We start from the raw sequence: 12,210 nt of genomic DNA on the forward strand, positions 1-12,210 counted from the left end.
AGATAAGACCATAAGACATAGGAGCAGAATTAGGCCACTCGGACCATCGAGTCTGCTCTGCCATTCAATCCTGGCTGATATTTTTCTTATCCCCATTCTCCTGCCTTCTCCCCATAACCCCTGATCCCTTTATTAATCACAAATCAATCTATCTCTATCTTAAAGACACTCGTTAATTGGGCTTCCACAGCTTTCTGCGGCTAGGAGTTCCACAGATTCACCACCCTCTGCCTGAAGAAATTCTTCCTCATCTCTGTTCAGTTTGAGATTGTGTCCTCTGCTTCTAATTTTTCCTACAAGTGGAAACATCCTCTCCACGTCCACTCTATCCAGGCCTCGAAGTATCCTGTGTTTCAATAAGATCTCCCCTCAACCTCTAAACTCCAACGAGTACAGAGCCAGTGTCCTCAACCATTCCTCAATGACAAGCTCTTCATTCCAGGGATCAGTCTTGTAAACCTCCTCTGGACCCTTTCCAAGGCCAGCACATCCTTCCTTAGATACGGGGCCCAAAACTGCTCACAGTACTTCAAATGGGATCTGACCAGAGCCTTATATAGCCTTAGAAGTACATCCATGGTCTTGTATTCTAGCCCTCTCAACATGAATGCTAACATTGCATTTTCGTTCCTAACTGCCGACTGAACCTGCACGTTAACCTTAAGAGAATCGTAAACGAGGACTCCCAAGCCCCTTTGTGCTTCTGATTTCCTAAGCATCTCCTCACTTAGAAAATAGTCGATGCTCCATTTCTCCTTCCAAAGTGCATAACCCCACACTTTTCCACATTGTATTTCATTTGCCACTTAATTGCCCACTTTCCTAGCCTGTCCAAGTCCTGCAGCCCGTCTGCTTCCTCAATACTACCTGTCCCTCTACAGATCTTGTGTCATCTGCAAACTTAGCAACAGTGCCTTCAGTTCCCTCTTTTAGATCATTAATATATATTGCGAAACGTTGTGGTCTCAGCACCGACCCCTGAGGCACACCACTAGTCACCGGCTGCCATCCTGAAAAATATGTCAGACATGTTCCACAGGAGGTTTCCGCCTCAACAAGGAGACTGTGCGGCATCTGTGACATGTCCTGGCGCAATGGGCACCATGTGGAGAAGGATGATGCCTGCTCCTGGTGGCCGCAAAGTTTATCACAGCCCTGACCCTTTATGCCTCAGGATCATTCCAGGGCTCGAGTGGGGATTTATGTGGCATATTCCAGCCAGCAGCCCAAAAGTGCATCCATGAAGTTATGGATACCCTGTTTGCCCGGGCAGCCAACTATATAAATTTTGAACTTTACCAAGCCCAACCAGATACCCAGGCAGCAGGATTCTCTGCTATCGCCAGCAGCGCCGGCCCTAGGGTTGCTGGCGCCCCGAAAAAGATGAAGTGGTTAGCACCACTCACATGTCCTCCACTCCCGTGAAGAACACACGCATCCTAGCCTTAGTTAGATGAGCCCTATGTACCCCCTTAAGCTGAATCAGGCTGAGCCACTTGCAGGGGGATGTGGAGTTCACCCTAGGAAGGGCTTCAACCCAAATGTCCTCATCCAAAATAGGTCCCAGCTCCCCCTCCCACTTCGCCCTCACCTGGTTCAGCGAGACAACTTCCACTGACATAATCTGCCAATAAATATTTGGAATGCCCCACACCCGCCCCCCCATCTCCCTCCAAGACTCCGCCAGCAATAGGTCTCTCCCCATAATAATAATAATCGCTTATTGTCACAAGTAGGCTTCAGTGAAGTTACTGTGAAAAGCCCCGAGTCACCACCATCCGGCGCCTGTTCGGGGAGGCTGGTACGGGAATTGAACCCGCGCTGCTGGTTTGTTCTGCATTACATGCCAGCTGTTTAACACATTGTGGCCTCAGGGTCAGGTCCTCCGGACAAAATCACGTAACTGGAAATAGCGGAACAACTGAGTCCCGACACATGAAATTTTGCCGAAAGCTCCTGCAAACTAGCAAACCGTCCCTCCCTGAACAGATCCCCAAAATACTCAAGGCCACATCCTCACCGCAAATTGAAGGTGCACCCAGCCCCGACAGCACAAACAAACGATTGCTGCAAATAGGGCCTTACAAATCTACTATCAGTGGCACCAACTGGCCCACAAACTTGTTATAAAATTCATTAGGAAACCCATCCGGACCAGAGCCTTACCTGTGTTTATCAACCCAGTGCCCTTCAGTATATCCTCAGAGCTTAATGGAGCCTCCAGCTCTCCCTTCTCTCCACCACGGGGAAGGACAATGCATCTAGGAACTCCGACATATCCACCTCACTCCCTGGCGGCTCTGAACGATAGAGATCCCTATAAAAAAAACTCAAAAGCTATATTGACCTCCCTCGGGGTGGAGGCCAAGCTGCCAGCTGGTCCCTGATTTGTATAATCTCCCGTAAAACTGCCTGCCGCCTCAGCTGGTTTGCCAAAAGACGGCCTGCCTTCTTCCAATACTCATAAACCACTCCCCTCGAGTGCCGCATTGCCCACCGCCTTCCCCGTGGACACCAGATCAAACTGCATTTGCAGCTGCTTCTTAGTTGCTAGCAATTCGTGAGTAGAGTCCTCAGAAAAGTAGTGAACCGTCTCCAAAATCGCATCACCAACTGCTACCGTTACCCCCCTCACGGTCCTATCTAAATGTACCTTATAGGGCATTACCTCGCCTCTTACAACCAGCTTAAGGGCCTCCCACTGTGTGGAAGGAGAGAACATAGAACATAGAGAAATACAGCACAGAACAGGCCCTTCGGCCCACGATGTTGTGCCGAACTTTTGTCCTTGATTAATCATAGATTATCATAGAATTTTGGACACTAAGGGCAATTTATCATGGTCAATCCACCCAACCTGCACATCTTTGGACTGTGGGAGGAAACCGCAGCACCCGGAGGAAACCCAAGCACACACGGGGAGGATATGCAGACGCCACACAGACAGTCACCCAAGCCGGAATCGAACCTGGGACCTGGAGCTGTGAAGGAATTGTGCTATCCACAATGCTACCGTTCTGCCCTTAAGAACAAATTAATCTACACTCCATTATTCTACCCTAATCCACGTACCTATCCAATAGCCGCTTGAGGTCCCTAACGTTTCCGACTCAACTACTTCCACAAGCAGTGCATTCCATGCCCCCACTACTCTCTGGCTAAAGAACCTACCTCTGACATCCCCCCTATATCTTTAACCATTTACCTTGAATTTATGTCCCCTTGCAATGGTTTGTTGCACCCGGGGAAAAAGTCTCTGACTGTCTACTCTATCTATTCCCCATATCATCTTATAAACCTCTATCAAGCCGCCCGTCATCCTTCTCCGTTCTAATGAGAAAAGTCCTAGCACCCTCAACCTTTCCTCGTAAGACCTACTCTCCATTCCAGGCAACATCCTGGTAAATCTCCAAAGAGACCAAATTGTTTTTATTAAACCTAATATGTTCCTCAATGGTCGCATACAGGTGCTCCCAAAACCCCCTCTCCGCTAGTAATGCTACATGTAACCTCCATGGCAAGTATTGAATGGGATCCATCTCCAGCACCAAGTCCACAAAGTGTGGAGCATTATCAGAGATTACCATTGCCGAATATTCTTCCCTTTTAATCCACGGGTGCAAGCATCTACCCAGTAGGAATAAATTAATCCTAGAATTGACCTTATGCATGTGGGACAAGAACTTAAACTCCTCATCACTTGGATGCAGAAATTTCCACGGATTTGCTCCCCCCCACATCTACTCGATAAAGGCCAGAAGTGCCTTCACCACTCCTGTTAGAGCCAACGATATAGGTCAACAATAATTAAACAATTAAATTCCCTTCCCAGAACCAACTGGTGCATATCTAGATCAGCAATGGAAACCAACTTAATAAAAACTAAACCATCCAAGTTGGGAGCAATATACATTGACCAATGTACCCGCCAGAGACGCACTGACCACCGTGTACCTACCATTAGGATCTACTGCAATCCTGGTGACCAATAAGAGTAATGAACCAAAATTGCCGACCTCAGGCCCTTCCATCAAAGACCCAGTGAAACACATAGAATCGTAGAAAATAGGAAAATCTTTTTATTGAAGATGCCCGTCCTCCGGTTTGTCAAATAAGTATTCATCTGCATCATATGTGACCCGCAATCTTGCCAGGTGCACCACCTTGAACCAAACTCCTTTCTTATACAGAACGGCCTTAATCTTATTAAAAGCCACCCGCTTCCTCGCCAGCTCAGCCCCCACGTCCTGGTTAATACTCACACGCTTTCCTTCCCACTTTGAGTCGCAAGGTTTTTTGGCCCACTTCAAGACCCTCTCCTTCTCCCTAAAGTGGAATCGAATAATTATCACTCGATGTGTGTCGTTCGGCCAAAGCTTCTGCTGAAGTTTCCGATGGGCCCTGTCCAGCTCCAGAGGGGACATGAAACCATCCTCGCCCATCATCGTCTCGTGATAGATATTCCGTGGGACTCTGGCCCACCACCACCTCCGGCAACCGCACGGCCAATTTTCAAGATCATCGGCCTTAGCCTTTATCGCTTTGGCCACATTACTGTCTCCGATTCCAATGAAGCAAGCTGGTGTGAAGGTAGTGGCAGAGGTTCTGGGGAGGGTTGCCTCGTCAGTGCCTTCTCGACACGCTCTAGCACCTTCATGCTTCTTTACTCCCTCTGCGGCCACATCAAGTTTCATACAGACAGTGCCCAGTGCTTCCTCAATCAATTTTCGTAGAGTCTCCGACACCAACTTTCATTGCTTGTCAAAGTGTTTGTCCAACTCCTTTGCAAGCACATCCAAGAGCATCTCTGCTGTTATCAGGGCGACCATCATTGACACCCCTGCCATTACCATTTTCTCTGCTGGCGAACTGCACAAAGCCTCTGAGCCATCCAAAGAATTACCTTTCGTAGATTTTTTTGCTTCCTTTTCCTTTTGTTTTTGGCATTGTGTTCAGTGCGTAACAATGTGTTATCGATCCAGAATGCTTTCCTGCAAAACTCTCCTGGGAAATCGGGCACAAATGTATTAAAAACACAGATTCTGGTCGGAGCTACCTATTGAACGACTTCCCCTCACATGCCATCACCGGAAGTCCAAAATGTTTCTTTTTTAGTCTTCTGCTCAAATACCTCCTTACCTGGCTAGGTGTCAAATTTTGGGTTCATGTGCACCTTGGGATCAGTAAGAAGTCTTACAACACCAGGTTAAAGTCCAACAGGTTTGTTTCAAACACTAGCTTTCGGAGCACTGCTCCTTCCTCAGGTGAATGAAGAGGTATGCAAATTAAGGTTGCCATATAATTGAAGTTGTTGTTTTTGTTATTGTGGAGATATCTCCTTCCTCTGTCCCCAAAGCATCATTGACCTTATAGCGAGAAGATAGAGAGTTTGCCAAAGACGGATTTCTTGGAGTCAATGGAGATTTGACGTAATTGGATCCCTGTTGTCCCATGGAGTCTTGGGGATGGTGAATAGAGTTTGCAGAGTAAAATGAGACAACGGGATAAGATAAATTGCAAATAAAGCTGATGTTTTATGCATTATCCTGGTATATCATTAATCAGTGTGAATTTGGGACATGAACCTCCACTGGAAGCCCAATTTCAGGGGTGCCCTCACCTCATAGACCAGATACCTCTGGACCTCCCTGTCCTCCCAGCCTATCCCCCAATTACCCAATCATTCACTGGTAATGCCCCCCTCCCCCACCCAGGGCATCTCCTACCCTCCTCCCCCCAGAACTTCTGCCACTTACCTTCACACCAGTGATGCACTACCAATTACGACAAATCGAGAGTAGATAGTAATCAAGGCTTTATTACACAGAGATGTGGAGCCTCCCGCAGCTGCTGCTGAAATGCCTGCAGCTAGGAGAGCCCACACATTTATACTCCGCCTACTGGGCGGGGCCAGCAGGCAGTGATCTCCCCCGTACCTGTAGTACAGGGGCCTTACTGTAATACCCTTGTATGCAGTATGCACAATACAACAGTGGTGACTACCACATTCACCCCCTGTTAAAAAAAATCCAGCTGGGGTGGTGGAAACTATTTACATACAGGTTGTTTAAAATTTAAGAAAGAGGTTACAAATTTAGACAGTCATGCGCCTTGATCCGTCGTTGCGAGCGCCGCAGTTGTGGCGATTCAGGCGTTGGTTCGGTCGTCGGTGACTCCAGGAGCATGTCGGCCTCATCTTCATCCACGGGTGGGACCAAGGGGAGGGCAGATCATCCTGGAGCGGGGGCTGTGGTGAGGTGCGCCGGGGGGAGGGATGGTGGCGCCGGGGCAGAGGGGGGTGTGTGGGGACCCAGCTGGTGCCAGGTCCTGAGGGAAACTGTCTTGGCGGCCGTTGGGGTACGCTACGTAGGCATACTGCGGGTTCGCGTGGAGTACCTGTACCCTCTCAACCAACTGGTCTGCCTTGTGGAGCCGCACGTGCTTGCGAAGGAGAACGGGTCCTGGAGCTGCCAGCCATGTTGGGAGCGAAACCCCGGAGGTGGACTTCCTAGGGAAGGCAAAGAGACGTTCATGGGGAGTTTCGTTAGTCGCAGTGCACAGGAGCGGCCGAATGGAGTGAAGGGCGTCGGGGAGGACCTCCTGCCAGCGGGAGGCCGGGAGATTTCTGGACCGTAGGGCCAGCTGGACGGCCTTCCGGACCATCCCATTCTCCCACTCCACCTGCCTGTTTCCCCGGGGTTGTAGCTGGTCGTCCTGCTCGAGGCAATTCCCCTGTTGAGCAGGTACTAGCGCAGCTCATCGCTCATAAATGAGGATCCCCGGTCGCTGTGGACGTAGGCGGGGAAACCGAACAGTGCGAAGATGGTGTTGAGGGCTTTGATGACGATGGCAGACATCATGTTGAAAAATGAAAAAAATGAAAATCGCTTATTGTCACGAGTAGGCTTCAATGAAGTTACTGTGAAAAGCCCCTAGTCGCCACATTCCGGCACCTGTCCGGGGAGGCTGGTACGGGAATCGAACCGTGCTGCTGGCCTGCTTGGTCTGCTTTAAAAGCCAGTGATTTAGCCCAGTGAGCTAAACCATGGGCATGGGATGGCGAAGGGGAATCTCGAGTACTCGTCGACACATTGAGAAAGTACGTGTTGCGGTCGGTGGAGGGGAGGGGCCCTTTGAAGTCCACGCTGAGGCGTTCAAAGGGGCGGGAGGCCTTCACCAGGCGGGCACGGCCTGGCCGGTCTAAGTGCGGTTTGCACTCCGCGCAGACCTGGCAGTCTCTGGTGATAGCCCTGACCTCCTCGATGGAGTAGGGCAGATTGCGGGCCTTTGTGAAGTGATAAAAGCGGGTGACCCCTGGGTGACAGTGATCGTTGTGCAGGGTGTGGAGTCGGTCCACTTGTGCGCTGGCACATGTGCCTCGAGCATCGGAGCAATGCAAAATCTTGTAATCGTAGGTGGAGAGCTCGATCCTCCACCTCAAGATTTTATCATTTTTGATCTTACCCCGCTGTGTGTTGTTAAACATGAAGGCAACTGACCGTTGGTCAGTGAGGAGAGTGAATCTCTGGCCGGCCAGGTAATGCCTCCAATGCCGCACAGCTTCAACGATGGCTTGGGCCTCCTTTTCAACAGAGGAGTATCGAATTTCGGAGGCATGGCGGGTGCGGGAAAAGAATGCCATGGGCCTGCCTGCCTGGTTGAAGGTGGCTGCCAGAGCGACGTCTGATGCATCGCTCTCGACTTGGAAGAGTAGCGTCTTGACGACCGCGTGCATCGCTGCCTTGGCGATGTCAGCCTTGATACGGTTGAAGGCCTGGTGAGCCTCGGCCGTCAGTGGGAAAACGGTGGAGTGAATGAGTGGACGGGCCTTGTCCGCATAGTTTGGGACCCACTGGGCGTAGTACGAGAAGAAACCCCGGCATCGTTTGAGGGCCTTGGGGCAGTGAGGGAGGGGGAGTTCCATAAGGGGGCGCATGCGATCGGGATCGGGCCCCAGAACTCCGTTCTGAACCACATAGCCAAGGGTGGCTAATCGGTCTGTGCTGAACACGCACTTCTCCTTGTAGGTTAGGTTGAGGAGTTTGGCTGTGTGGAGGAATTTGGAAAGGTTAGCGTCGTGGTCCTGCTGGCCGTGGCCGCAGATGGTGACATTATCCAGGTATGGGAAAGTGGCCTGCAGTCCGTACCGGTCAACCATTCGGTCCATCTCCCGTTGGAAGACCGAGACGCTGTTAGTGACGCCGAAGGGAACCCTAAGGAAATGGTAAAGGCTGCCGTCCGCCTTTGCACTGGAAGTCCAGGCCGAGTAGCAAGGCAGCGCAGAGGTTGGGGAGGACGTAGAGCCGGAAGCCACTGAATTCTACGCCCTGATGGTGAGGATGGCGGTGCAGTACCCCCGGATCGCCACGGAGTGGGATCCGGAGGCCAGGGAGATTCTCTGGTTGGTGGGGTGGACCGTGAGGGAGCAGCGCCTTAATGTATCGGGATGGATGAAGCTCTCAGTGCTCCTGGAGTCCAGAAGGCAGGACACCTTGTGGCCGTCAACCTTCACTGCCGTCGACGCGGTCGCGAGGTTGTGCGGTTGGGCCTGGTCGATCGTGACGGAGGCCAGACGTGGCTGGTCGGCGGCGATTGTAGGCGATGAGCGGCCCGATGAGGTGTCCGACGAGCAGGGGTCCTGAGACAGGGAAGATGGCGGCGCCCACGGGCCGCACAAGGTCTGAGGCGAGGAAGATGCCAGCGCCCGCGGGTCGCACATGGGGGGTGCCGGGGCGACAGCGGCGACCGAGCGGGCCTGGCACACAGCAGCAAAATGTTCTTTCTTACCGCAGGCCTTGCAGAGCGCGCTCCGTGCCGGGCAGCGTTGTCGGGGGTGTTTTGACTGTCTGCAGAAGTAGCACTTGGGTCCCCCAGGGTTGTTTAGGTGCTGCGCAGCGCAGTCCTGGGATTGGCTGTGGGAGGTTGCTGGTGGGGTCCACGATGTCCAGGAGGAGTGAGCCATGTGGTCGGGGGCATACGCCTCTATATTGTGTGAGGCAACTGTGAGCGAGGTCGAGGGTAGCCCCTTCTAAGAGTTGCTGGCGGATGTAGGCCGACCCTATGCCTGTAATGAACGTGTCTCTAAGTAGCAGGTCAGAATGTTCAGCGGCCGAAATGGCTTGGCAATTGCAGTCTCTCACTAGGAGTTGGAGGGCGCGCCAGAAATCTTCAACAGACTCACTGGGGAGTTGATGCCGTGTGGAGAGGAGGTGCCTGGCGTAGATTTTGTTGGTCTGCTGAGTGTAGATCTCCTTCAGTAGCACCATGGCCTCAGCGTATGTCGGCGCCTCCCGGATGAGGGGAAAGATGTCTGAGCTCAGCCGCGTGTAAAGGATCTGGAACTTCTGTGCCTCTGAGGGTGGTTCAGTCGCAGATCCTCAAAGCAAGCTAGCCAATGTGCGAAGGCCGACTTGGCGTTGTCTGCTTGAGGGTGCAGCTGAAGGCAATCAGGCTTGATGCGGAGATCCATCATTTAAAAATCTCTGTGTAATAAATTGATACACTATCAATTACGACGAGACAAGAGTAGAGAGTAATCGAGGCTTTATTATGCAGAGTGTGGAGCCTCCCGCAGCTGCTGTCGAAATGGCTGTAGCTCGGAGAGCCCACACATTTATACTCCGCCTACTGGGCGGAGCCAGCAAGCGGGGATCTACCCCCCTGCCTGTAGTACATGGGCCTTACCGTAATACCTTTCGTATGCAGTGTACACAATACAACAGTGGTGACTACCACAACCAGCTCCTTGCATTTAGCCCCAGGCACGGCACTCTTGAGGCAGTTTGTGCAATTTGCACAAGTGCCTTGTGAGGGTGGAGCTGTTATTCCAAGGCAGCTCGCCAAGGCAGAACTTCCTTCCAAGTGTGGACATGTCTTGCATGCTGTCAATCAATGCTCAATTGAGGGTAAAATGGCAGCAGGCCTGTCAGAGTCAGCGGAGATACGTTTCTCGCACTCTCCTGATGATGGAGGTCAGGCCCCACCATCCAAAACATTCAGGCCTAGGTTCCAAAAGCAAACATTGACAAATTCTGCACAAAGAAACATAGAAACAGACCATTCAGACCCACAGGTCTATTTTAATAATTATATTCCCCCAGCTTATTTCATCTCATCCGATAATATCCTTCTGTTTCTTCCTCCCTAATTGTATTGATCAGGCTTTCCCTTAAATAAATATGTCCTATTCATCTCAACCGCTTTAGCACAAGACGTTAAAGTTTAAAAACATATCACCTGTATGTACTAAAGCCACAATTTCTGCAAAGTAAGGAAAATAGTGCCTTCAGAAACCCAAAATGGTGGAAACTATGGGGTAAATTTTAAAGTTTTGAGCACCAGTCACAGAGTGTCACACCCCAATTGCCCATATTTAAAATGTGGATCTTAGATCAGTGTAACCGATTTACAGATCTCACTTGCCAAGCGTTTTATTTAAGTACCCTCTGTGCCTGAATTCCTGATAATGTGCACCCTGATGTGAACTCTGCTTTTTTTATGCCATGCTTATCTTCAGCATCATTCTGTAAAATGTAGCACTAATTTTTTTTTGCATATTTGTCCTTTTTTAATAACAGATTGGACTCTTTGGACATTACAGAAACACGCTGTCAGCACTGTGAGGAACTGATGCAGCTGGCTGAAGAATGTAGATATGCCCATGAGTATGGAGAGTTATGCCTTACTGAGGAGAAAAAACATCCTAATAGTCTTCATGAGGAAGAACTCAATGTTGAAAAGCAATGTAACAAACTGACCATCAATCATACAAAAGAAAATAGCCAGAATACTGACACAAAAGTTGTTTCTGACCCAGTTCAGACTGCTGTTACCTATACTTCGGAAAACAGAAAGCAAAGTGATTATTTATCCATTGCTTGTCAGGATTCTGAGCACTGTGACCCCAGACTAATTGCAAACCAGGAGAGAACTGCAATGTCTCTGCAGGATTTCAGAACAAGGAAAGGGCCAATACATTCTGAGTACAACAGAAAAGCATCAGAACCACAGAATAAAGAAAGTTTGAGAGGGAAGCTCCAACAACGTATTTCACGGGACAACTTGGAAAAGTAAAACATTGGATTAATTTAGTTATCATTTCTGTAATGCATTTTAGATGATAGTTCGGAATGTTTGAATAAGGCAAAAAAGCACTACCGCATGAAACTACCTAATCTATAGCAGAAGCCACAATTTATAGTAATTACAATGCATTATATACTATCAAATGTCTGTTTCTATAATTAAGGCCTTGTGTACCTTGCATTACATATACATTGTGGCTGGTGTAGATTGGAGGTAGTAGATTAATGTAAGAAGCATGGGTTGTGTGTGATTTTATCGTTCTTAGAAACAAAGAAATAATGGATTGTATTATTTTGCTGTGTCCTCCAACCATGCAGTAGAAAAGGGCATTTTTGACTTTATTTCGCTCTCTTAAACTTTGACTTTTAATATTTACTGTGGTCATTGTGATATTTTTTCTGTGTTACACTATCTTCCTCCCTTACTGTTTCTGTCTTATTAATTTTGATTCTTTCTATATGGTTCCCTAGTTTAACCTTGTAAAAATGACTCAAGTCAGCCAAAACTTCAATTTATTAAGTTGCAATATTCAACAAGAAGAACTAGCTGTCCAAGAACTTTGGGATGTAAAAGGAAATGTGCAATTTGGTTTGGCCAGCAGCTTTGGAGACTGAGAAAATTCTCAAATTTAGTAAACACTAAATTTTGGTTTGGTTTCTTTGCACAGAGTTTGCATATGTGAACTTCTTTTTACATTATGGAAAGGATTCTCGGTTCGGGAGACTAAATGCTCCCACCAGAGTAGAGTTGGTCCTGGTCTCTGCTGGCGCTAGGAGCAGGGTCCACCCAGTATGCGATTCCCTCTCTTTCGCAATGCAGATTTCTGCATAGTGAAGAGCTCGTGGGATTCAGTATCGGAGGCCTAACGGCAAGTCCCCCCTTTCCCCCACAACATATTCTAAGGGCATAATCTCTCCCCCCCCCCCCCCCCCCCCCCGCCCCTCCCCCCCACCCCCAACCACCACCACCCATCACCACGGGGATAACGGGGTAGACCTCCCCCACAATACGAACATATGAGGGTGACCTGACTACCCCCCCCCCCCACACCCATCAGAACCCTCCATCAGACTCCCCTCCCCCGCCCCCGCCACATTAAAAGTCCCTGTCTGAAAGCTGAAGAAC

General features: G+C 49.6%; 1 protein-coding gene across 4 annotated transcripts in view; it reads left to right on the forward strand.

The window, feature by feature from the left end:
• The window catches only part of lrriq1 (leucine-rich repeats and IQ motif containing 1), a 281,000-nt gene that overhangs the window by 181,378 nt on the left and 87,412 nt on the right, over nucleotides 1-12,210 (forward strand). For all 4 annotated transcript variants that reach the window (XM_038780687.1, XM_038780683.1, XM_038780684.1 and 1 more), the window contains exon 16: nucleotides 10,578-11,069. In XM_038780687.1, coding sequence (XP_038636615.1) covers nucleotides 10,578-11,069 — 492 coding nt within the window. The remainder of the gene's footprint in view (nucleotides 1-10,577; nucleotides 11,070-12,210) is intronic.

The sequence above is a fragment of the Scyliorhinus canicula genome, chromosome 20, assembly GCF_902713615.1.
Source record: "Scyliorhinus canicula chromosome 20, sScyCan1.1, whole genome shotgun sequence".
NCBI classification, from domain to species: domain Eukaryota; kingdom Metazoa; phylum Chordata; class Chondrichthyes; order Carcharhiniformes; family Scyliorhinidae; genus Scyliorhinus; species Scyliorhinus canicula.